Source organism: Electrophorus electricus, chromosome 12, assembly GCF_013358815.1.
Source record: "Electrophorus electricus isolate fEleEle1 chromosome 12, fEleEle1.pri, whole genome shotgun sequence".
In the NCBI taxonomy this organism is placed as follows: domain Eukaryota; kingdom Metazoa; phylum Chordata; class Actinopteri; order Gymnotiformes; family Gymnotidae; genus Electrophorus; species Electrophorus electricus.
This window is the reverse complement of record NC_049546.1, coordinates 16,817,765-16,844,499: the sequence shown is the minus strand read 5'-3', so window position 1 is coordinate 16,844,499 and position 26,735 is coordinate 16,817,765. Positions and strand designations below refer to the sequence as shown.

Sequence of the window (26,735 nt, the reverse complement as noted above, 5' to 3'; positions counted from 1 at the left end):
GTAAAAAATAAACAGCAGCCCTAATGGAAGAATCTGGAGATGGAGGACAAGTATGCTTCATGTGCAGAAGAGGCTGCAAACATTTCATTTCTCAGTAAAGCTTCTTTTGGAGGCCTTTTCTCCATTCTAATGTTTTCTATTTTGAGCAGGGTGGTGCACGCTGTTCGTTTACGCTGTGATTCTTCATGCACAATTGTACTTTTAGTTCGGCGCACAAATCTCTGTGTATTTCACAACATACCGATTAGCTGTCGATTAGTCGAATGGTTGCCGGTGATTTTTAAAATATTATTGAATCGCGATTATGATTAATCGCGTTCTTCGGTCCCAATAATCCAGGTCAGTGTTACATTTTTATCGAGGTATTCTTATATAGGCGTCCCTACATGCATAATGTCAGCTTTCTGTACATAATGCTTGAGTAAATAAAAAAAAGATTTCCCCATTAACAACACCGCAACACACTCCATGACTCCATGTCTAATCTTTGTCCAGCGCTGCATCCGGAGCCGTTCTCTGCTGTGGTCTTTCTGTCAGCGGGGATGGCCAGGTTAGGAAGTAGAGCCATCCTGTGACAGTAGACTCCCCGTTGTGTCCCAGGCTCCTCGTCTACTCACCTTCCCCCACTCCAAGTGGTGCACCCTTTTTTTTTTTTTTTTTTTTTTTTTTTTTTTTGTCCAGTCGACCCACTACATGGGCCAGCACCACACTGGCCTGCTTTTCCATAAGCATCACAGCCAAACAGAGGCTGACTGGTAAACTGCTGCTGGCATGACGTTTAAGCTGCTCTATTTACATGCTTTTTTATATATATGCTTACATGCTATGTTTTATATATACGCTAATATGGCAAACTGGTTTTGTCAGTATTGTATGGGCTGTCTATAGAAAATATAGCAGCACATTTAGAAATGTATGTAGATTTCATTATAAACTATGACTATTCATAAGGTTGCATGAATTGTACCTGAATGGTTTCATGTTATGTATCATTTTCATAATATCTGTGGTCTCTGTAAATCAATGACAAAAAAAAGTAAATTAAAAGTTTTTCTTAGTTTGAAATATGTCTGAGACAAATCTTAAGCTCTCTGTCCAAAGGAGCTCAACAAGAACTTAAGACATCCTGCACTGACTTCTTAAAATAATGTGTCCTTACACAATATTTTAGCGTTCTTATAACACACTATCTTAGGGTTCTTACATTCATGCAAAAAAACAAACAAAAACAAAGCTAAAAACAAACAAACAAACAACAACTAAAAAAACCCCAGCTTGATTAGGCAACTTGTTGAGAGTTGCATTTGTGCTTACATAAATATTTTCATGTGCTCCTCAATTAAACTACTGTAGACAATATAATCGTTTCAGCTCCATTGTACAGTCTAAAGATCACTTTAACATAAACATCATACCCTATAATTCACCACCACACACCACCGACTCCCTAGTTTTCTATTTTACACAACAAAATATTAAGTCTAAATAGTGATAACCTATTGTTGATGAGGCTGTAGATCTTTTCGATTGCAGTGTGTCAGTCCCAGGTACCCTGGTGGTTATTTTTAGGAAAAGCGGCGCGCAAGCTTTGGCACGCTCGGATCGCAAGAGGTTCAAACACGTCTTCATCACGCACGTGCCTTCCACGCAGGTGATTTTCGAAGAAATTATCTATTAAAAATATTTGTAATATAGGATTTTACGCAGAACATGAGCTATTTCGCTAAACATTTGAACATTGGCGAACTGAATAGCTCAAAACTTCGGAATGAGTGTCATGAAGATTAAATAGTAACCTGCAGTCTTTATGCAACACCTGACTTTCTCGTGCGACACGTAATTTTGCACCGCACGAGGCTTTCTGGAAAGCAGTTTAACTAAAGGAAAGACCACAGAGTCACTCTAAGTTCCCAAATATAGATCGCTTAAAGGTGGCTGATGCTCATTTTGAATTCTATTCATATAGAATGGTAGGATTTTTTCGCCTTTTACACGACTGATGTTTACTTACATGCTGGTTTGTCTGGTATTCTGGGCAACAATGGCTATGCAGGGCAGAGATAATGAAACATGCTAAAAAGATACGCCTATCGAGCCCGTGCACGGACATTAATTAACTACTGTTGGTTGAGTCGATGACTAGGAAATATTCCCTGTGAGATCGCCATCGGCCATAGAACCGACATGTCATATCAGTGCAGCGAACATCCATCAGTACTCGGCCTAATTTGACTTCTGCATACTACTACAGCGATCAGGAACGTCTCAAGTTCACCGTCAAGTAACCAATCATGCTCTACACTATTAACTACTAGCGCTGCCACGTTTAGAGGGACCCATTGGCTACTTCCCAGAGCGTCGCTTTGCGCGCACCTTCTAATTGGACAGAGCTTAGATCAACTATATTCCCCTCCGTTCGTCGCTCTTTTTCCTTATAAGGGTAGAGAGCAAGATTTTGTGTAAAAGATAATGTTATTGTGCTTGGCGATATCATCTGATTCCATTTGGGGTTCACTTTTTTTTCGCATCAAGAGCAGTTTAATTAAGTCTACCACTAGGATCGTCTGTGAGGGATTCCTCCTCTTTCCCCCGAATGCATTGCTCCTAATTTACAGCGAGTGTGCAAAGTACGTGGATTTGCTTAGGTGAAAAGATACGATCAGAAATACATAGAAATCACGAAATGATCTATGCATTCATAAGGCAGCTGTCTGCGAATATCTCCAAACATGCAATGAAGGAAAATTGCAATCATGTTCTCAGTCATATCTGAACGTTGCAGTTATGGAGTAGAGATACATTAAAAATGAAACGGCTGAAGATTCGGAAACAGCAAGACATATGTAGCCCAACTAGTTTGTATGCAGCTCAGTCACAGGACCCCCCTCCCCCCCTCCCCCCCCCGTACACCGGAGCCCGGTGACTCCGTCTACGTTTTACACGCTGACTCCGCCCATTGCTCGGTTTTGTCCAAATCGGGCTTTTTGCGTCGCCGGAGCTCCCGATTTCAAGCCCACGTCATCAACGGGGAGAGGGGATGCTGACGTCGTAGCAGAGTCAGAGTCAGAGTAGAAAGGTTGGGAGGGGTGAGAGGAATGAGTTTCAGCGTTGAGAACATTGATTTGAGACACATAAAATCACCTAGCCCCCCTCCGTTCTACTTCCCCCTCCTCTCTCTTTTTTATGTCGGTGTTGGCGCGTTGGGACCCCCCCCCTACACCAGCGGAGTCCCAGCCTATATAAGTTACCTGCGAGCAGAGTAACTCCACCAGATTTACGGGCTGCAGACATCTGGGTGAGAGGCGGCTCCAACAACAGCCGACAGACTAAAACTCCGACCCGGAGGAGAAATCCATCCAGCCTCCGGTCCGCAACTGAGCCAGGCGCTGTGGCGGAACCGAAGAGGAAAACCCGGGAGAGGCAGAAGAAAGGAGCGAAGCCTGACTCTGGACATGTGCGGAGATGACACTTCATTGAACGTACTGTGACAGAGTTCGACTCTCCGTCCACATTCAAGGAAAGAGATCTACGCTTTCCTTAATCACGCCGCAGTGAACACAACTTTACTGTTACTATTTAGCTTCCCCTCAGTTACCGACTACAATGTATCGTTCCACAAAAGGAGCTTCGAAAGCTCGAAGGGACCAGATAAACGCAGAGATAAGGAACCTCAGAGACTTGTTGCCCATCTCCGAAGCGGACAAGGCTCGCCTTTCCTATCTACACATCATGTCCCTTGCTTGCATGTACACAAGAAAATCCGTCTTCTTCTATCAAGGTAAGTTGACTTATCTTCATTATGCATTGTATATCAGTTCTGCTATTATTGTTACCTATAGTCGTTTCATCGTTATGCATTTTGAACGGAGGAATACTAGAATTTTGTAGCGTTTTGAGATATGATATCCACGCTCGCTGTTTCGGCACGAGCTGCACACTAAGCGAGCTATGGCAACAGGTGGATCTCGTTACATGACTTTTTGAATTTGTTGAATTTAAATAAATGATTACATTATTGGTAAATATGACACTTTTTAAAAATGTGTATCTGAAAAGAACGTCATGCTGTATAGCCTTCCAAAACTTGCGAGTTGCTCTGCGCAGTGCTGAAAAACCCAGGTGCTGTCCATGGTTCTGAAAACGAACCGAGCGATGGCGCGTGAACAGACTACATTTAAAATGCACTTGTGGTATGTCAGGAGAAACACTGCATGTTTTTTTTTTCATTGTCTGATCATCAATTCTTTCAGATGTAGCTGCAGCTAGTGGTATTGAGGAAAGCGCGAGATTCCTCTCATTTCACGAGCTCTCGGAGTTCGTGCAAGCGATGCCAGGATTTCTGATGTTACTGACTGCGGAGGGAAAGCTCCTTTACCTGTCGGACAGTGTCTCTGAGCACCTCGGACACTCAATGGTGAGTTAGACAGGCAGATGACAGATATTCTCATTATTATGCACCCTCACATATGCTCTTATGCTACTTATGTCAGAAACTCTATGAGGTGGAATGAGAAGCCCTCTCCTCATGCGACATTCTGGTTAAATTTACAGGTAGATTTGGTCGCTCAAGGGGACAGTGTGTTTGACATAATAGACCCTACAGACCACTTTATCATGAGAAGTAACCTGGTGCCTCCTACTTCACCTGACACAGGTAAGATGCCTGTATGTCCACACATTCCTCAATATCTGAGCATGATTCAATTGTTCATGCATGGAATGCAGGTGTTCTTTTGCCAACCATCTTCTCCCAACCATCTTCTCCCAACCATCTTCTAGATCGATTGTTCCGCTGCCGTTTCAACACTTCCAAGTCAGTGCGCAGGCAGAGTGCTGGCAATAAGCTTGTTCTTATTCGGGCTCGCTGTCTGTCACCACCGCCGGACCAAGCCTCTCCAGGAACCTACTGGACTTCCAACCCCGTGTGGGTTTGCTTCTGCGCACCTCTTGAGCCCCACCCACCTCGACCTGGCACTGCCGCAGAACAACCTTTGCCACTGTCCTTGGAGAGCAGTTTCCTCCTTCCATGTTTCCGCTCCCAGCACAGTCGTGACATGAGACTCCAGGAAGCACAGGACAGGTGAGGCTAATGTTCACCAGGCTCCCCGTTAAGCCTACTGGGCACTGATGTGATCCATGTTTGGTAGATTATAGTGTCTCAACAGAAGTATTTTGTTCTCTTGCAGTGTGAGTGTTTACCTTGGCATGGACGTGGCGACTCTATGCTCTCGCTCCTGGTATAGCCTTCTACATCCACAGGACCTTACACATGCTTCAACTCAGCACTGTAGCCTGTGTGAGTGTCCCTTCTCCTGACTGACTGAAAAGTCTCACTCAAGCACAGTAGCTCAGTTCAGGACAGTGGGACTATACAGTAACATCTTTCACAAACCTCTCCCTATCACTGCCTTGACACTTCCTATGAACAGCTCCTTACCACACATATCTGTAGCAGCTGAGTACATCAGAACACCTACAGAGATGTTGCATGACTCAAAGCCTCATGCTTGGTGGAACGTGTCTTGAGTTGGGCCGTTCTTCCTCATTTTCCCACGCAGTGAGAGAGGGAGGAGAAGGCAGGGCTGAGATGGTGGTTCGTGTGGAGGCTTCAGATCACTCGTGGGTTTGGCTGTATATGGTCTTGCAGCTGGAAACAGGCGAGAATCCTATCAGCAGTAACAATTACATCATCAGGTAAAGCACAAATCTGATACAGTAACAAGCAGATCACTCTGCACCTGTGACTATGGAACTCAAAAAAGGTGAGGAAATCATTAACCTCTTACTTTCTTCTCTATGCCATAGTGAGTCCGAGGCCTGGTCTGTGAGGCAGCAGCTAAGCTCTGAAGAGACCCAGCTCTCTGGGGTGTTGAGCACCAGCACCTCCCAACAGGAGACTCTGAGCTTGCAAAGTCCTGAAACGCTCTCTAGCCCAGACCAAGTGTTCACGCCTGGGAGCAGTGGTCTCTCGGCTCAGTCATTTGACTTTAGCACGGCAGTTTGCAGCGCTGGCTCCACAGAAGAGCAAGCTGGCAGCTCTGCCATGGAACCCATGCCACTGGAGAGTGGTCCACGCTCCAGTCTCTCCTCCTTGGAGGAGGAGACCTTCTTCCAGCAACCACCTAGCGAGCCTGTGGACAGGCCTTCAGCCGCTTCTTCCCCTGATACAGTCGCAACTGTGTCAGACTTGGACTTCCTCACCCAGAACATTCTACTGCCCCCTGCTTTCCAGGTAGACCCCCCATTACCTGCACTGCCCCTTCCACTACCACCTGTACCTACCTCCCAGTCCCAGCAGACCAAGGAGTTTGTGTGCACCCCTCCATATACACCACAGCTAGGGAGCAGCAGCTTTCCCTTTGGGGAGCCACTCTTCAGCTTTGATCCCACTGGTGCCACCACGCCACCGCCACTTGTCCCTACCGCAACGGTTACGACGACAGCAGCTCCCTCTTTGTCTCCATCTGCTCCATCAAATCCTCAAGGCAGCCCTGCTCCACCTACTACCACACTCTCCACCTTGCTGCCTCTCACTCTGCCAGCTCCATCCACAGAGATTCTTTTTCCTGTGGAACCTTGCAGTGGTGCATTGTATGAGAAGCTTCCTCCGACTCCAGACAGTCCCGGAGATGGAGACTGCACTGTCATGACTCTGCCTGAGGTTCGGGGTCCACTCTATGTTGATGTCCCCCATGGGCCGCTCCCATATCCACCTGAAGGCCTACTCACACCTGAAGCCTCACCTGGAAAACAGTCCAACCTGTCTTTCTTTACCCTAGAGCGGGAGAGAGAAAAAGACAGAACAGAGATCTCCCTTTTAGCCCAGCACATAAGTACGCTAGCCGAAGGGTTCTACCTAGACCCTCTCCTCTCCAAGCTGTTGCCCTCTTCCATTTCTCCCCAATCTCCGTCTCCTTCCTTGGACTCAGAGGGGCTGGAGACAGTCCCACGTCTGGGTGAATTTTACCCAGTTAAATCCTGGAGAGGCCTGGACCTGCCCCTCTTCCCAGACGACGACTCTCTGTTTGAAGAGAGTGTCTTAGAGTCCCTCCTTCAAGACCTCTCCTCACCTTCGCTCTCTCCCACCCCTTCCTCTCCCTCCAGTGCTCCCTCTTCCCCATTGACTCCTGAGTGCTGGCGCCCAACCCTGCACTTCGACGGGGTTTCTGTCGTGAGTGCCGGCCACTTCTGTAGCGTCCAATCGGCGCGCTGTAACCACGCGGCCGGGTGCGGGGCCACAATGTCGCCGGTAGACGCAGGCGACATGGCGGACGTCAAGTTGGCAGGTGAAGTTGCCATGGAGACAGAGGCAGTGTCATCGCCAGTGTCCACCGGTATCCCAGCATCCCCGCTGCACCTGACTGCCTCGCTCGTCTCTCCAGCACCTGCCTCCTCGCCCGCCAGCCCCGCATCATGTGGCCTGCCTTGCGCCCAGTCCCTCCTCGAGGAGCTGGCCGCCCTGGAACCCATGTTTGGGGCAGGTGCCTCGATCACCCCTGGCCTGGGGCAACAACCTGAGTTGTATCAACTCCAAAGTCACCTGCCGCAACAGTGCTTCCGCAAAGGTACGGGCAGTTTTTCTGGTCACCTGCTGTCTTTAGCATTTACTTGGACCTCTATAACATGCTAGAAATATTTACTAACTCTCTATTTTTTGCTCTTTCTCATTTTCTTTCAGATGGGAGTGGAAGTGATCCTCCGTTCTAAAATAAGTCTGTGACTTACTTCATTAAGTATGGCATATTGTCATATTTCATGGAGCTACTTTTACTGAAAAGTGAAGATGATCTAATTGTATAAATATATACATAATGTATATAAAGCCAAAAACACTTAAAACTTCCTCATATCCACTGAGAAAACAATTATTCATATTTTGTTCATGTATTTATCCATAACTTTTTATGTCAATAATGGTGCAACATCACAACAATGATGCAATATACTAGCTGTGTGCGAACCAAGTTGTGAAGACTTGGAGGTCAGTTTTATTCTCTGCTTTACTGTAACATGAGCTTTTATTGGAGACTAAGATCTCTGACTTTGTAAGCGCAACTCGACTTACAGACTTGCATTTGTATTCACTCGTAGTGAAAATAACTCTGTTGTGAACTCTTGACATGAAGGGAGAAACAAAACTACCTTCGTATCTCAATAAGATAACAATCAGCCAGCTTACAGCTCAATGCTTGTGATGGCAGCAACATACACACAAAGCCCAAAGTGTGGAGAATGAACTTAACTGTGCAGCACTAAAACTGGACTTTCCTACAGGCTGCAAGGACTTAGTAGTACTCAGTTCCTTCCGTGATCTCCTTATCTATATTATATTCCTTTTTAATGGTGTATCTATTAATTGGAAACAGTAATACCAACAGCACTACTAAACATTAAAAATCCAGAACACATTGAGCTTTGGGTCTATGGCTGCCATTTCTAGAGTTTTGTTTTTCCAAATCTGTGTATCAGTGTGCTGTGCAAATGTTTCTTTAATCTGTGAACAAATCCCAGTTTGTGTGCAAGACAAGTCAAGGTTTTCGACACTATTTCAACTGGTCCAGCAGATGCAATCAGGAGACGAAACTACTAGCTGACAATGAGAAGAACAGAAAACTGTGTGGGATTGCACATAAACTTGACTGGACTGCCTCTTTGGCCAGCCAGGGTTAAATGGCTCCTCGATCAGCCATTTGTGTGAGCAAAGCCAGACACAAACACAATGGACTTCTTTGCGGCATCGATATTTGCAATGCCTGTGATCTGCTGTTCCTCTCGTGTGCTTGGCAGAGCCGAAGTGTGCTGAATCCAGCCAGGCGCCATTTTTATACAGCGAATACCACGATGACATCGTAACTTCACTGTGTGCGGTGTGGAGTGGTGAGCACAACTGTGTGAATGGCCAATTCTTCTTTTTTGAGAGGGGTTAAAAAATCCACACACACACACAAAAAAAAAAAAAGAACAAGTGAAGTTTTGTTTTAAAAAATGAAACGGACAATAGGGATGTGATACTATTTCTATTCAGTTACCAGTCGACACGGGTTGAGAATGGTTCTATTCCCATTGTGTTGACATGCTAACGTAGAGTTGTCTACGGTCAAGTAAAGGATTGATTCCTACATTCTACCTATTTACATGCTAAGTTAAAAAAGTATTATATTGTTTGCGTGCTGTTATACAGAATGGAAGCTTGGAGCACATGCCTCTAGATAGGCAGGTGCTAAAGTTCCAGTATGGTAATAGGATGTACACATTTGTACATTTGTATGAACAGAGCCGATATCTGTACATATCAGAGACATTTTTATGGTATATGACAAAAACATACTTGACATAATGCTATCTATGAAGAATGGACATTGTGGATCAGTGTTCTTTTGTGTCGCTGATAAGTGTATTTGGATGTCAAAAACAAATGCATTTATATTAAAGTGCACTTAAAGCTGCATGTGCCTCTCGCGTCATCGTCTTCAGTCTCTCTGAGCGCCCCCCCCCCCCCCGCTCTCCGTCATCCACTCTTTGCTCCGGTTCCCTCTCGTTCCCATCCTTGCGTCCCTTCTTCCTGTGCCGCCGCCCCCCCCGGTGCACAGACTGCTCAGCAACAGCACTGACGCACACTCATGATGAGACACTGTCTGACTCAGAGTGACGCACACGCTTGACACGGAGGGGCTCGCGTACACGCACTCGTGCGCCGGATGCCACGTGCGCGTGCATGAGGCCCTCCCCCTCCTGCTTCTCTCTCTCTCTCTCTCCTCAGCAGCCCACACTGAACGTACCTGCTGTGCAGACGTCACACGACGACAGTACCGTTGGATTCCATATATGGACTTTCCTGCTATGGGGCACCACTTTCCCAATAAGGAGAGAGCGAGTAAGAGAGAGGGAGGTAGAGAAAGCTAACAGTCATGATGCACAAGGACACCAGTAAGGCATTTAAACAAACCTCATTAATGTACCCCAGTTTCCCAGTGAAAGGCCTTAGTTTCATCAAGCCTAGAATGAAACGACCTCTCCCATAGCATGTTTTGCTTCCCTCCCGCGTCCTGTCTTTCTCCCTCGCCTGCATGTGTCTTCAGGAATTGAACAAGGAACAGGATCTAACTAAGCAACTGAGACAAAGGGACCGGACATTTTGTTCCAGCCTCAGTTGTACATGAGGACATATGGTGGAGAGAAAACAAGCCTAACACCACAGAAACCTAGTTTAGCTCTCTGACGCCACCCTATGGCACAGAAAGTTAAGTTCTACCGTGTCACACAAACAAACAGCGGCCTGATGCAGTTTACATGTACGATTAGTACGATTAAAATTTACAGTGTAACACTGATTTTTACTCAAATAGGAAAAGACTAAAAATATCGCTGTGAAAGTGATATCTAAATCTTAAATATCATACAATATAACGACAGCATTTCAACCACTAAATAGTGTAAAAAAAAAAAACCCAAAACAAACAAAAACAAAAAACCACACAAGTGCTGCGACACGAGAGAAGTCCTGACACTAAGGCTTATCAAAATCGTTGGGGGCAAATCTCCTCTCAGTTGTAAGTTCCCTCAATACTACAGCAGCCCTACCAAGACATATACTTGTCTTTGCTTTTGACGTGTTCCTTTTGTGTAACATTGGAAGAGAGTGGTTGCCCCCTGGTGGAAAAACGCGAACACGCAAATAAGTGTGGAATGGTATTCATCAAAACAAACTTGAACAGATGCACATGCAGGGATGTTGTTTAGCAACAATCACCCAGGACAATATTTATTAACCCCATTTAATACGTTTGATAAATTATCTTTTAAATGATAAAACATAACTGATAAATTATCAGTTAAATCAACTTAATTTCGAGTGTTTGCTACCCTGCTATGATACTTGATTACATCTCATTTACGTAAGAGACCAAAAAAGCCTGCCCTCTAGTACACCTGCTACCATTTGAGGGACAGTTCAGTCACTTCCTGTTGGCATCCGGACAAAAGGCATCTTATTAGAAATATAAACCTGACCCCATGATCTTAAATCAATTGTTCCTTTTGACATTCTTTTAGCAGCATTTAGGTTAGATTTTATATCATCTTTGTAATGATTTAGAACTAAAGATCCACAGTATAATGTCCTGTTTCATCCTCATGGAGTATGTGTATCTAATAAATAGACTTAAATGTACTAATTATGCAGCTACACACCGAGACAGCCACAAACGATCGATGGGTGCAGAAGTGCTCCCAAACATTTCTGTACTTCGATATGTGTGAAATAGCAAGAACGTGGCATGTTGGCCAAATTCCTTCAGGTGCGTAGAGGCCCATCGAGAATGCAATACTCACGTTCAGCATCAAAACGGCCACCTCCTTTAAACTGGGTGTAATGATAGATATCTGCTCCTTATACCAAACCGTGAACGCAACGCAACGGCCAACAGCAATGCTGATATAAAACACCACCAGACATCTTGGTTCATCATGTTGATAACCTAGTCTATGGTAGACAATATAAGCTAGATGGCGAGCTCTTCTTTGCTACCAGTGGGTGTTAATGGTATGCTTAGACGTGGCTCTGTACAGATCACGTACATGGCATAAATCTCTGTATATTTCATTATCTTGCGTGAGTTTTTAAGTTAGCGGGGAATAAGGATAGCTGGCACGAAAGCGTCTGCCTACAATATTTTCCAGACATATCCAGCACCAAGTGTCCGACGTGTTCACGATTCACTTTGATCGTCCGAAATGGTGAAAAACTGCGCGTGTCACATTTGACGTATTTGTTTACTAACGAGTTATGTTGCGAGCATCAACCATTCGAACCTTAAATGCGGGGAAGTAACCTAACGCCAAGGTTCTGGTTATTCACGGGTGACTTAGTATCCTCCATTATTCATGCAGTTAACGGTATGTAATAACACAGCGAATGAATAGAACATCGAATCAATTGACTTTTTTTTGTATTTAGAGACGTTAAACTCAGTACAGGCCTACTTAGTATAATGCCTAATATTTCCTCAGCATATAGATTATCCAAAACTCTTGGCTTGTGCAGTGCCACCTTGTGGCCGTTTCACATGATCATACCCTTCTCCCGAGGAAGAAAGGACATACATAAAATTAATCCTCTGCGTTTCATTCTTTATTCTCAAATATTATCTTGACGATAGACCCTTCCCAACCCATGGACTTCATCGCCGTGGTAGTGGTATGGTGGTGGGTCGTGGCTGAGTTGAGAATAGTCTGCTACCCAAAGATATCCACCTCACAGAGGTCCTGTGATCATAAAGAGACGATTAATGAAAAGTTAGAGGAAGGCTATCACAAACTGTGCAGGCAGGCAGAAAACTGACAGATCTCCTGGGGTCCTAAAGGGAACAAGAAACCAAGGAAACAACAAAATCTGTTGTGGGTGGGAATAAAATGCATTGCGTGTTTACTGGGGGAATCACCTTCAAGGAAAGGGATGAAATCCAACATATTTCCCCGAAGAACATATTTTCTGTGAATATCGTAGTGATTTAAAATGGTGTCCGTATTATTCATTTTGTTTTGCAAAGCTTCAGGTTTGCAAACACTGCAAGCTTTTGAGACACAAAGCCTTCCCAAAGGGAAAACAGAAGCTCACAGGAAGCTAGGTAATGCATGTCAATGAGACTGCCCTGTTCAGCAATTCTGCCTCATAGAATGGCCATCAATGGTCATGAATCTCATGCTAATATTTTTCTGACCAGTCATACCAGTCTTCTTGCCCATCACATCCACAGGGAGGCAGAGAAAAAATATGACACCTGCCAAACAGTCACTGGCTTCAAGGTTCCTTGAAATGGCCAGGGATGACTGATCCCTCCTTGCTCCATTTCAAGGAATTTGGGAAGGTAGCTACTCGTTTAGGGGCTTCAGATACCAATATTGAACATATTCAAGCTGTCAGTCAACAGAGGTGGGATGGAGGTGATCCAATGAACCACTGCAATCTCTTTTGTTATCAAACAGAAACAACCCTTCCTTTATGTTACTCCAACCTTCACTTCTGACAAGACACCTGCAGTGCAGTCATACCCACTTCTACTGACTTTTATGAACTTTTTTATACTACTTATTCACAAAGCCCATACAATCCCAGCAAAGATGTTCCGTGACTGATGACTCTATTGTCTTGACACTACATATTGTTAAAATGGTGTTTAGCCATCAGACAGGTGCTAGCTGCAAAAGTAATTTCTTTCAGGTCAGATTTGAGCTTTCTGAAGCATTGTTCAAGTACATGAATTCAAATGAAACGGCAAGCACAGGATGGAGACAGATAGAAAAAGAACAAAGTGGAAGTGCTTGAGTGAACAAGCAAGACAGATAGAAACACCGGAGAGACAGAAACCGAGAGAGGGGATGAGTGAGAGAAAGAATGAGAGCGAGCAAGAGAGAATTAAAAAAATGAGGCTGCATAACCACCAAGAAATCAGTTCAGGGTGTAAAACAAGTGTATTTTATGACCAAAGACAGACAGTGTGTAATTCCATTCATCCAGAAATAAGATGTTTCGGAAGACTGCAAGGCAGTGCTGACAGGTAGTTCCACAAGTACAGGAAGTCGGCACATCCGGTGTGCTTATTTTTCCCCTTTCATGTCTTCTTCCCAGCGGGCTCCTCTGCGATGGAGGCGGCTTCTTCCTTCAGCCTCTCCTCGCGCTCTTGGAGGAACTCCCCATACTCCTGTGGTGACAGGCTGACAGAGCAGTGACAGGAGAGCAGAGGGGAAGAACAGTAATGACATACCACAGGAAGAGGAGGTGACAGAAATGAGAGAGACAAAGAGACAGACCCGCGTTACACTAGAATTTCAAAATTCTCTTCGGTTCGCTGAAATACGCTGGAAGAGGCATATTTCAGGCGTTTTTGGTTTTTTTTTTTAAATAAAATGCACACATGCACACTGGCTGCCTGTGTTGTGGTGACATGGTTCATTCGGCACAGGACAACAATATTATCTTTGAGAGGGACCCAAGGCCTCAAATCACCTTTGTATTGAGGTCCTGTCCTTGTAACCTGTCCAAATGCTGATAAATCACACTGGCATAATGACATTGAAAACTGGTTGTCGGTTGTTGTAAGCAAGTTAACTGAAAATAGCTTTGTCAGGTAACAAAAAAAGGGAAACCTACTCTCCCACGCCATCTCTGGATAGAGATTTAAAAAAAGGTAAAGCTTTACATAACTTGGAGATTTCTTAATTTAACCACTGATTATAGAAACACAAAAATAGAGTTGAATTTTTAAACTAGGTGTGTCTGGTTTAAATCTAAGCTGCACATACAGGAAGTGATGAAAATTCCAATTGAGCCTGAAAAACAAATCCATTTGATCCATTTTATAAATTCAAGTTGTACTCTGACAGTGTGGAAAAATGGCACTACAATTTATGCACATTCATTATCACTGTTTTGATGATTGCGGATAAGTGGTGTGGAGTATATAGGTTATGCATGAGGAACAGCAGATGTGTGAGCATGCATCAAGCAAATGCTATTTTAATTTTAATGGCAATATTAAGGGTACATTGCATGTCTGAACATAGCGTTACTTCATTTAAACCCCCCCCCCACCCACCCACCCACCCACACACAGACACCCCATCCGCATCCGATCAGCAAGACTTGTATGCCTTTTCTATTTAGCAAAGGCTTAAGTCTGAGGAGTAAGTTGTTCACATCAAGTTAGTAGCACCTAATGGGCTGGTGGGCTGAATGTTCGCTGCCACCCAAACACACGCAGCCGGCAGCAGTGGAGCAGCTGGAGTACAGTCATCAACAAGTGGTCATGACAGCAGATCGTTTATAATAATCTGATAGAGGAGGAGGTAAACGTATGTGTAAGGCTTCTTCAGTAGTTCTTCATGAATCTCACATTATAAGAGGAAAGTAAAATCCAAGATGTAAAAGGGGATACAAATTTATATATGCAGATTTATACCAATTTTCTGATTTACTGTTTATTTACTGGCTTTTTGTACAATATTGGATTTTTTAATGTTAATCTTTAATCCCTTTCTCTATTTTCGCCACGCTTGACGAGGACCACTTGAAAGCAAGCCTTGGGGTTTTATTGTGGTTTTAATCCTGTGATTTTTAGCCTTTGCATCAGTACTACTCCAGCTTGCTTAAATGGATGTTATGAATTATTAAATAAACAAACAAACTAAAAACATCTCCACTTGCTGTATATATTTTGTATGTTTGGTGTATCTAGTCTTGCATATCGTTTGTGTTGTATACGTTGTATATAATGGATTGTGTGTCGCATATGTGTTGCATACGTTGTATATAATGTCTTGTATGTCACATATGTATCGTATATGTTATATATAATGGCTTGTATGTCATGTTTATGGTTCGGGACCAGTGGTTGATGATGTGTTCTTACTCATTGACAATTTGGATGCCAAGGGACTTGGCTGAGCCGATGATGCTCTTCACCACCGTCTGCAGAGAGGCGTCCTGCACCCGGAAACATTCGTCCTGCGCCTTGACCTGCGCTATCTCGTACACCGCCCGCAAGGACACCATCCCGGCTATCTCGTGCCCTGGGAAGAGGGTCAAAAATCGTGCAGCTGCTAAGAAGACCTGAGGCTGAGGCAGAGAGAATATATATATATTTATCTGTATATATATATTTTTTTCTCTATGCACCCCTGGTTCTCTTCCTCAGTTTGGACAGAGCACTCTCCACCATTTCACTGCACATTATACTGTGTATGACTATGTATGTGACGAATAAACCGAACTTGAACTTGAACTTGAGGCAGCAGAGAGAGTCAATGCCGGTGTGGTGACTGGTTGCAAAAGCTGCATGTTGACTGTAAAGCGTCCTTGGGCCCTGAGAATGGCACTGTGCGAGTGTAACCTTATTCACTCGTTCATTCAGAGAGCAGAGGCGGGGTGGTGGGCGTGCAGGCGTGAAGGTGAGAGTGTGAGACAGTGTGAGCAGGAAACCTTCAGAGGAGTGTGTAGGGAAAAAGGTGTGAAGGGTGGGTGTTAAAAGGGGGAATAACTGAGAAGGACCAGAATGTGGGGGAAAATAAAGCAAAATCTATAATTCTCTTTTCATCCACGCAGACCCTTTTCCACCCACTTTCCGCAAAGGAATTTTCCATAAATATATCATCAAATAAATCATCCAAAGGAGGATAAAAAAAAAGAAAAAAAAAAAAGAAAAAGAAATCTGAAGTCAAACAGCCTATGGAGGCAGGTCTGTCCATAGCTGGAACATAACCTGGGACTGAGCGGTGCAAATGAGCTGCCGAGCGAAGTGTAGGGTAACGTGCGCTTGCCTTACCTGTCTTGCTTGCACCTTTCTCGATGCCTGCAGCCTGTTTCAGGAAGTAAGACACGGTGGGCTGCCCAATCTTTAAGTCATAGGTCCTGTCCGGCTGGAGGCAGGAGAGAGATACTGACTCAACATGATTTCTTCCTTTAAGAGGCCATTGTAAGTTCGAGAAATGTAGCAGTAAGAAATATCTAGCATAGCCTGAAAACACAGTCAAAAGCAGGTGTCATAAAATATTTTATTCAAACACACACTTAGTATTCTGCATTTTTGTTTTTGCATGTCTCTTGTATGTTAAATGAATACAGGTCTGCATAAAAAAAGCATCCACATTCAGAAGGAAGGCTTGTTATCTTGCCCTAAAATCAAGGCTTCTGTCTCTCCACAGAAACCTCTAGCTATTAGTGACACTGGCCTCTGTAGGAAGATGAGCCCACATTCCTTTCCCTCCACCAGTGCTATGAACCCTGCAAGAATCCAATTGGCATCCACAGCCCCTGACAGCCTTTCACAGACTCTGTATCTGATAAAACTGAGCCGCACACACCCACTCACTAGCCCACCCAGCCCCTGTCTGGCTTTCTGCAACACAAGCTTTACAGAGCGGATTAAGCGTCACACAGAGGATCAAAGACAATGAGAGCACAGCAGACAGCTTAATGGGTCCAGCGGGACTTCACAGGGAGTTTGACCCGGCAACACGGGCCCGCCGAAATAGCCGCAGCCGTCCGGCTAAACCTTAAAGCTGGTATTGTGCAGCACCATCAACCAGACATTCCCTCACCCAGAACTCTGGCCACCGCTTAGGCGAGGCTGGCTGGGCTAATCTCTCGCTCAACACAGAGGGCAAAAGGCCATCACTTTAAACTATGCCTTGAAATGCAGACTGACTATCATTAAGCCTGATGAGGATTTCCCCCTTTGCCATGTTTGGATTGGCAGCAGATTTCTGGCACATCATTCAAGGCACAAGCAAGGTGAAATGACTCGGTTAGAAGTTTTGCTGTGCTCAGAAATGAAAAGTGCTACAGATCAGTTTAAATGCAGGCTGTTTACTGAGTCCACAGAGCTCAGAGAAACTCAATATAACGACATATTTGCCTTGTGTTTGCATAATCACATTAACTTTGTTTTTTTTTTTAATAAGCATCACTTGCAATTTAGGGCATCAGCTACAATGCTATTGTAACCCTTCAGCTGAGTTTTAGACCAGTCCTACCCAACATAAAACAAAATGACTAACTTTGGCCCTAATCAATAGTGAAGTTGGCAGCACAACATTGCTGGAAGCATAATGCAAAAACATTTTTGTTGGACCTCTGTGAAATATTCTTTATGACCATCAGGGTGGATACAAGCACCATGGTATCCCCAGGCTCTATGAGGTCCTGTGAACCGGTCATACTGCCCAAACAGAATAAATGTGGTCTAGCAGCAAATCTTCTCAGCACAGGGTGTTCTGCCAAAGTCCCTCATACCAGCAAGGTGTGAAATGGCCCATGCAGTAAAACACAAATGCATAACAACAACAACAACAACCACCACCACCACCTAGAAGATCTTCCTGTATTCCAGAGGCTCTTTGCCTTGAATAAATTTAGTATTCATGACTGTACCCTAAGAAACGGCAGGTGGGGGTAGTACGTGGTGCAGTATGTAAAACTGAATTCAGCCATCATGGTTCTCAATTAGAGAGGTGGTGCCTGGTTCTTGGTGACCAGCCTTCACCGAGGCCGTAAAGTCACATGGCCAGCAGGTAAAGCAAAACTGGCACATGTAGTAAAACAGTTCGCTCCTTCCTCTTGTTGAGTTACTGATTATTGGTTTTTGCATTTATACAGTCGCCAAATTAAACTCGGGCACATTCAAGGACTTCTTCAGGCTGAGTTTAAAGACCCAAAGTGTAAAAACTGCTTTTAACCGGCTAGCTGTAAAGGCTCAAATAATTTAAGCAATGAAAACATGATGAGAAGTCCAGATTCGTGAGTTGGATGCATAATGTGAAAATGCTGGCCTAGTTTTCAACACACTTGGAGGACTAGAAAAATAATCCCATATATTTTGTCAGCAAAATGTGCATTATAACTGAACGGCACAACCTCATGCATATTTAAGCATAATGGTCACATCAAACAGAAAAGCTTTTAATGTTTGTTATAATAATGAACTCCCTTATAACAGGGACAGAAGAAAATTGAAGGCTCTGAACTTAGCCTAGGAAGAGAAACACAATGAAGTTTACCGATTATAGTTATGACTGAAAGCCTTAAGAGAGAATAGGATAGAACTAACCTAATAGTTAATGTGGAAATTTTAACCAGGTTTTGAACCACTTTCACATACGCTCCTCATCCACCTCTTTAGAAACTACTTCCTTGCACCTACAGGCACTATAGATTACATTTCGCCACAATCTTTGAGCCTGCTTCTACTCTGTTCATCACAGGTCAGATTCTTGACCACTGAACCACTGCTGACAAGATATAATTGATCAGCATGGTTGTTGGTCCATTCTTAATACAACAGTGTTGCCAACATGGTAGTAGCATGGTAACGTGTGCTGGAGCAACAAGCTGCTGATTTGCCATGCAAAAGTAGCCACAAGTGGTCCTGGCTAACACAAATTGTGCATTAGTGGTTGACCAATATGGACCAGATGCCAATAATTAGACTAGAGCAGCCGATATATAATGACGATATGTTATTATTTTTTGGATATTATAAAAAATACAATTTAATAATAAATGAAACACAAAATTGCTGAGTTTAAATGAACAATTATTTAACATCGTTATTGCCTGCATTGTCTTGGTTTGCTTAAGTCGACCTGCACTCATTTAAATTTTTTTTTTTTTTAAATACAGCAACTAATAAGTGTTCAAAGGTGGTAATAAAAAAATGTTGTAAACATTAAATGAATAAATAAAATACAATAATAAAAAGTCAATGTAATTTATCTCATGGAATTTAATTGGCCAACCATTCTGCATTGCAATTAACGAGCCAATGTCTACTTGTGTACAAGGTGTCTCTAATAGGTAAATGTTTCTAATAAAACAGGAACTTAGTATATTCTGGAAATATGTTGAGTTAGGGAGAAGAGTTCAAGGTTAGCTTTCTAAAGGCTGCTGTCTTTGCAGAACCACTGTCAATTCCTTTTTTTTTTTTTTTTTTTTAAATGTTTGCTTTTTTAAAAAAATATCTTTTTGTGATGTTTAGAATTACCATCTTTGTGATTCGCTATGTGAGTGAGAAGTGTGACATTTCTGTTCCATCATTAGACAGGTCCAGAAACCATGTTGGTTCTAGAAATTTCTAAAGCTTACAAAAGTATTCTTTGGGTCTGGCAAATTGAACTGCAGTGCTGTAAAAATTGCAATGTGTGCCTTTAAATCTAGTGCAATGCAGCTGAATACATAACGGTAGCAAAGTGACTGTTCTCACTTGGTCTCTTTGAAAACGTCTCCCAGCTAGGTCAGGGAGCAGCGATGCTGCAACACAAACACCGCAGAGACAGCAGAGCGGGACATGTTCATCCTCCAGGCTGCCAGGGCCGACAGGCTGCCGTGAGGGGATTCAGCCCGAAGTTGACAGTGCTGCTGCAAAGGTCTAACTGTAGCCCTAGCTCGAAGCCCCAGACTCTGACTGCAGCAGAACACTACCAACAACCCATTAGTTTTAAAATACAGCATTTTCTGGGTTTTGCTCCAGGCAAACGCATGCATGGAGGAGTAGATGGCTCCATCGCCGTGTCAGTAAACTCGATCACGATGTCTGGGTTTGCTTTTAAAATGCCTCCAGTTGATTTAGGAGGACAGAAGGTTACAATGCAAGATAAATACTTGAGCACTTAAGCCTAACAGAAGAAACTGAAACTGATGCCTGCCTTCAGGACTAAATTTCTTAACATTGTCATGCAAGAGGCTTTACAATCAGTCATCGATGACCCCTGTTCAATGTAAAGACATTCTTCACAACTTCTGTAATGGGCTTTCAACCTACTGCACTGGCATTGATTCTGCAAGCAGTACTAATGCCCACGGATCCATCTTTATTTAAAAGATTAAGACAGGCTACACCCGGTCTCATTTAGTTTTATCTGGTGGGTAAGAAATGGGGAGAGAAGAGGAGATGGAATGACTGCACAGAGAGGGAACGAGAAATTGAAGGTGTCAGGTAAAACTCTTCTAATGTGCCCCAGAGACAAATCCTTCAGTTGCCTACAAAGTCCACAAATCACTGAGCCGAGTACATGGACAGGTTTAACTCCAGGAGCTGAAATGCTAACAATGTCTTTGGCAAACGTATGGACAATAAACAAGATCAGGCAAGCTGACAGCTGCTGAAACCTCGACGCCCTGCACCACTGCGGCGGCTGAATTTCAAAGTCATAGTCAAAGTCACAGATGCAGTCCCGCTGAATTCGGCGTTGACGGCGCTTCCGTTCGACCACCAGTGCCATGCTGCCAAGAGCCGCTTAAGACCATTTACGTCGCTGCGGTAACGCGGCTAAGGCAGCACCCTATACGGGCATCCCAAATGACTTGTTAAAACTGCATAAACGAGGACTGTCAGTTCACACAGATCAATAGTGATAATCTACCACAACAGTGGGCAGAGGCTGGTTTAGAGATTCTGGGACCCTTTGTGAACAACAGGAATGGAAGCCCATTACACATAGATTCAAATCTTGCAATAACACTGTAACGTCTCTATAACTCACGCATTTCAATTACCTGTAATGAAATTAATATTGGCAAGTTTTAAAAATGACTCACTGCAAATAATGAAAAGCCATTTGGAAGCTGTCCAGTATGACTTATTGAAAAGTGGGAATCTATGCGACTTTAGTGCTAGCATTATGTCCAGTTTAGCGTTAACATTATGTCCAGTGACTGAAAAATACTGGTTAAATGTCGGGAGTGCCACGACATCAACGAAACCTTCCCTCTTTATGCATTTCTCTGCGCTGCTCAGATAACTTTGATTTTTATTTCATCTCAGCACTCAGGAAATCACTTTGAAGCACATCCTGTCCACGCTGTAGCCATCATTGCATAAAAAAAAAAAAAAAAAAATGGAACAGAATTATAACTGTGACCAGTGGTGCTGCTCCTGCAAGATTACTGACCATAACTGCTACTAGATAACAGGCATTTTGAAAATATATTCGTACATATTTAAGAATAAGTGATTTAACATCTACGCATAAATGTAATTTGTATTTGCTCCTTTGTCTAGTGTAAAGGGTGGCCTTGGTAAGAGGGAATGAACGGAATTAACCGTGTGACTGAACCAAAAAGGGCCACTCATGTTACCTTGACGTAGATCTTGATGGGAAGAGGGATGCCTTCTTTAAGGTCTTTTGTTCTCTCATTGAAGTCTTTACAAAACACACCAATCGGGATCCCCCTCTAGAAGAACAAACAGACGGCCAGATTCATAAACAAACAAACAAACACACACACACATTATATCTATCTATCTATCTATCTATCTATCTATCTATCTATATATATATATATATATATATAGTAGAAAGCTGTGTGCACACACTTATCAGGCTGCTATTCATAGCAACATTTCCTTTGATGAATACCAGTGACCATTTAAAGGGCTGTATGCTAAGTGTCAATCATTCAATAACTCATTGGTGCACTGCGAGGGCCTGTGCATGCTCAGCTCCCCATGCTAGTGTCAAGACTACGAGCCTGGAGGAGAGCCTATTTAGCCAAGTGTATGTGTGCGTGCGCGCGTGCGTGTGCGTGTGTTAGTCATCAAGCTTTTGAGACTGAGCCCATGCTGGATCAGCCAGAGAGCACGCTATATGTGTGGCTCACTTTACGGGAGTACTGGGTGTCGTTTCTCCTGTGTTCCTTGGGCATGTCACGAATGCAGCCTCCTAATCAGTAATTTAATTACAGTTGGAAGAGTTCCACTGACCTTTCGCTAGCAAACCTTGCTGGAAGCAGCATCTCGACCAAGACCGAGACGAGCACTGTGCTACCGGGAAAGGTATCTGCCTTTAATGTAGGTTCTGAATTTCTGACCCAAACTGCTCATCACTATAGCAGGCGGTCACCTGTCCCAGACATTCGTCTGAGTGAACAGGAACTCTTCTATGGAATTTGTTGCCCAAAAGGAAAAACGGAAAGGTCAGACCCTCCCTTAGAAGTAGTCCTTAGGTGCCACTGTTTTTAAAACATAGCATAGCTCTAAATGTAGTCTTACATCTTGAGTGTGTGGCCATATGAAACGACTGCCTTTATATTAAAATATGCTCATATATGGGTCGAGTGTAAAGGTTTAGGGTGACACTCCTCAAATCCAGTATGACATGGCGTTTTCTCTGCTCTAGCCCCTCAGGTAATTACCCAGCTCCTGATTCAGGACTTCCATCATGGTTATTAGAGCAACAGAAAAAATACATTATGTATAAATAACAATGTAGTACACCGAGGCCCTCGAGGGGAAAAGGTTTAAAGCAGAGTTTATTTATAAAAATGTTCTGTTGTAAGCACCTCTTCTTGTAGAGAGCTTAAAGTATGCCCACAGACGGTAAAACTGAGGTGTCTGGAACCGGTGACAGCTGAAGATATGATACAAAGTGGTAGGGTTCAAAATGCTGAACTCATCCTTCAAAAGTGCAGTAAATACATTTCTCCGTCAGAATAGGTCACAATCAACACAGACTTTGGGGACTACAATAATGCACCTAAGGAGAAATTTATTCAGGGAAAGATAACGACACATCAAGAAATATTGCTTGTCTGGATGGGTCAAATGCTTTGGTGCAGGCACCAAATAATCTTCCCCATGGCAGATGGTGCGACTATTGTGCTGACATGTTGCATCATTTTAATTAGAAAACACAAACAAACAAAAATCCAACCAACCAACCAACCACAAACACCCACCCACCCACCCACACACACACACACACAGAGAAAGAAACACACAATCAAAAATTTCACTAATGGTATGACGAGCAGTGGCCCATGAACCTACTTTTTGCTCTTAACTACTATTCACAAATTCATGTCATGTCAACCTTGCAGGCATCTCTTAGTCATCAATTAGTTGAAAACAACAGAGTGGAGTAGAATTGAAGATGGGGCAGCATAACACCTGATGAAATATGGATTAGTATTAGTGGTATCTGGGGGAGCATCGTCTTCCAGAGCAACACTGGCAGAGTGTCACGCCATCCTGCACTCACTTAGCAACTCCGCCTCATGGCACAAAAAATGAGAACTGGAAGGGACTTCTAACAAGGAGACCTGCTGTGTGTGGACGACAGATAGCAGACACATCCATAGGAGATGCCGCATCACGGGGGGAGGGGGGACGGGCAGCTGTAATGGGAGGTGGTGGAAGTGCTCGACACACCGCACGGGACACTCAAATAGTACCAAGCAACGGCCAAGCAGGAGCGAGAGGCGATGCTCCTCGTCTCCATGTTTCATTATCCTAAGTGAGGCCACCATAAGACTGGAAAAAAAAAAAAATCCTGCTAGCAAAAGCACAAGTCTTGGCAATGCGGTGAGAACGTGCTTCGCCGCAACGCTGTGTCGAATAAAAGGGGCACAGGCATTCTCTTTGATGTGCCGGCCGAATTGACAGCACACCGTACTGAAGCTCATAGATTTAATCACCCTGAAGTCATGTAGTCCAATTAAATACTTTCTTTTCCCTACAGTGACTGATAAAAGCAGAGTAGTCGGGAACCAAATGGTTGCTGTTCATCACTTCAATGGGGGCACTCTCCTGGACAAGACAACTTACTCAACACTTGTGAAGAATATTAAAGCTCTTCATCACATTGATTCTCTCATAATATATCTTTTATGACAAAAGGTCTTAAAAGAATAGAATAGTGTTCACAGCTGTGCATGATCCCATTTGAAAAACCAGACATGTCACTGCACTGGAATACATGCACCACTTAAAAGCTCTATTATGTTTTTTGAAAGGATGTCAAAGAAATGTAGCAATGCCCTTACTAAACAGCAAGATCTCTTCAGAGGAGGAAAGCACATATTAATAGCTCCAATTTACACACCAATTTCATAATCAGATGAGAATTTCATCATTTTAAACCATCTACCCTCTGCTAACTGCTTTGAAGCTCTGCAGTGAACAACAAACCCTGTCCTCCAAGATCCAAATTATTTTGTGCGAGGAAAATGAGTTCAAAATGGCAGTTAAATAAGATGGAGCTGATCCAAAAAGAGCTTTATAAACAAAAAGTAATTTGGAATCAACAAGAAACTCTATGAAAGCCAATGAAGCACCATGGCAAGTCACAATTATTTGACTCTCCATCACATGAGCACCTGGGAAAATCCTTGCAGCTTTTTGAACAAACCGAGGACTGTGTAGTCTGTTTGTCTGCATCATGTTAAGAAAGCAAGAAGAGTTCTTCTGTGCTACAGATCAAAGCATGCACAGTCAAAAGCTGTTTGAAGAAGTGCAGAGACAAGGTTAGGTCATCAAACTCTTCACAAATCTGTTACAACTCTGTTATGCTTTGCAGTGATCACCAATCATGGATGGCTTTAAAAAAATGTTTTGGGACCAAATAGGGATGTTTTATATGGATGAAAAGTTGTATACCCTCCCCCATGACAGGTTCATTACTGCCCGCAAAAAGACATACATGACAGATAAAATAGCATTTGTAGGATGATCGATTTAACTAAACTATTAAGTGAATTTATCACAGAAACTGCTTTGATCTTCCAGTTGCCAATTTTCTGAATCTGTTAAAACTGAAACATAGTGTTTGTCTGTATCAGTATGTATAAAGAATTTTTGCCTGTGATTACTCATCAATAAATGTAGACCATGCATGGCTCTGGGTTTGCTCATATGGAAGCAGTTTTCAAGTCACATGGAATGCATCTAATTTGGGAGTTCTTTAATGCCTGTGTCTTCAGTGAGTAAGAAAGCAATTTTTTCCTGTAACTAGTTTTATTTATTGCCTAATGACAACATGCTTCCATGAACACTTTTTTTTAACTGAAACTCTTCTAGAAACCATTCAGGGAATGTGAGTGGAACTGAGCTCAGTGCATTAACCACAGAGGATCTTACAGGCCATTGTTCGTATTTCATTACAATTCACAGCCATCCATTTTTTTTCTTGCAGTCGCTTCACTAACATCGCTGGCCTTTCAGCTCCAGTAATTCTTTTTAACGAAATGAAGCTCTGAGGTGGATAAAAGACACATGTGAAAGAACAGGCTGGAAAAGGAATGGGGGTCAGCATGAAGGACCGTGTGTGTGTGTGCGCGCACGTGTGTGTGTGCGCGCACGTGTGTGTGTGTGTGTGTGTGTGTGTGTGTGTGCGCGCGTGTGTGTGTGCGTGTGTGTGTCTCTCAACTGTACTGGCTCTGGTCTGAGAAGAACGATGCTCTGTGGTTGAGGCATGTCCCTTTCGAGGACCATAACGAGGATCAATACGAACACTAAGGAAGCACATTTGACAAAGGCAGCTGAAGGGGTATTGAGGACCTGGTCTGTGGAGGGACCATACAGAACCTGCATGAATAAAGCATGTGGATACGGATTACAGGTTCATTCCATTACAGAGATGGAGAGGATGGAGAGAGCAAGAGAGAGATGATGGGAGGTTCAAAAGGTTTAATATCGCTTTAGAACAGAGCTTCCCAAGGATTGCTTTTGAAGGACAATGCCACTTGTCTGTATATATGAAAGAATGTGCAATTAAGTGTCTGAATAAAGGCTTCTGTATATTCAATTAGTATTTGAAATACTTTGAAGCACAGAGCATTGTATGAGAGTTTAAAAGGGCAAATCCTAAAGGAGAAAAGGATGGCATTTAAATCACAAAAGAGCCAGTTCTGGAAATACAGGCAGCGATCAAAGTGTGGAAGCACCAGAGTGAACGGAAGGGTGAGAGAGGGAGGAAAGTCGATATATAATTTTTTTTTTTTTTAAAGTAAACTTTCACAGGGGAAAATTTAAAGAGACGCAAGGCAGTGTGTTCTCTCCTCCAGCGCAGCCATGTGCAACGGTGATGGGAAAGGAATGCAGTCTGTGTACGGGACAGCGTGCACACGGGTGTGTGCGCGCACAGGTTTGACCGAGGACATGGCCTTGGGGCAGGAAAGTGAATTAATTGCCCCCTGGCACGCGTAGATGGGCAATTCATCGCCCTGGCAGAGGGCAGCAAGGTGCAGGCACAGGCGGGTGGGGACTTGGGGTTAATTAAACTCTGCGGCGTGAGACACTCATTAATTACCCCCTATTCTCCCTTTCCTAATTTAATCTGCTGCCATCTTCCTTGTTTTATCGCATTCCTTTCCATCAGGGCATCATGCAGCTGATTAACTTTAGCCTTTTGGCTTCAGTGAACACAAACCCTCTACGCTGGGCAAAGCTTCAAAAGCAGAATGGGGG

General features: G+C 43.5%; 2 protein-coding genes across 3 annotated transcripts in view; one reads left to right on the top strand and one right to left on the bottom strand.

Annotated features, from left to right (window-relative positions):
- Positions 1–3,315: 3,315 nt before the first annotated feature.
- On the top strand, positions 3,316–9,446 carry npas4a (neuronal PAS domain protein 4a). Its single transcript, XM_027012969.2, has 8 exons — positions 3,316–3,778; positions 4,251–4,414; positions 4,552–4,654; positions 4,780–5,080; positions 5,187–5,296; positions 5,559–5,694; positions 5,806–7,565; positions 7,679–9,446. The coding sequence occupies exons 1-8, from the start codon at positions 3,604–3,606 to the stop codon at positions 7,705–7,707; spliced, it is 2,778 nt and encodes a 925-aa protein (XP_026868770.2). The 5' UTR covers positions 3,316–3,603; the 3' UTR covers positions 7,708–9,446.
- Positions 9,447–12,117: 2,671 nt separating this feature from the next.
- Positions 12,118–26,735, bottom strand: part of mrpl11 (mitochondrial ribosomal protein L11) — a 33,813-nt gene continuing 19,195 nt past the window's right edge. The window contains exons 3-6 of one of the 2 annotated variants that reach the window (XM_027013041.2): positions 21,629–21,724; positions 16,320–16,413; positions 15,408–15,567; positions 12,118–12,264 (exon numbers count right to left, since the gene is read on the bottom strand). In XM_027013041.2, the coding sequence (XP_026868842.1) occupies positions 12,180–12,264; positions 15,408–15,567; positions 16,320–16,413; positions 21,629–21,724 (435 nt within the window). In that variant the 3' untranslated portion in view covers positions 12,118–12,179. Of the gene's footprint in view, positions 12,265–13,447; positions 13,714–15,407; positions 15,568–16,319; positions 16,414–21,628; positions 21,725–26,735 lie in introns of those variants that run through there. The other variant, XM_027013040.2, reaches the window with a different exon arrangement.

Bases quoted from the DNA above. Each gene is read 5' to 3' on its own strand.
- npas4a (XM_027012969.2), top strand. From the start codon at position 3,604: ATGTATCGTTCCACAAAAGGAGCTTCGAAAGCTCGAAGGGACCAGATA. The intron at 5,297-5,558 runs GTGAGTGTCCCT...TTTCCCACGCAG, and splicing joins AACTCAGCACTGTAGCCTGT to TGAGAGAGGGAGGAGAAGGC. The intron at 7,566-7,678 runs GTACGGGCAGTT...ATTTTCTTTCAG, and splicing joins GCAACAGTGCTTCCGCAAAG to ATGGGAGTGGAAGTGATCCT.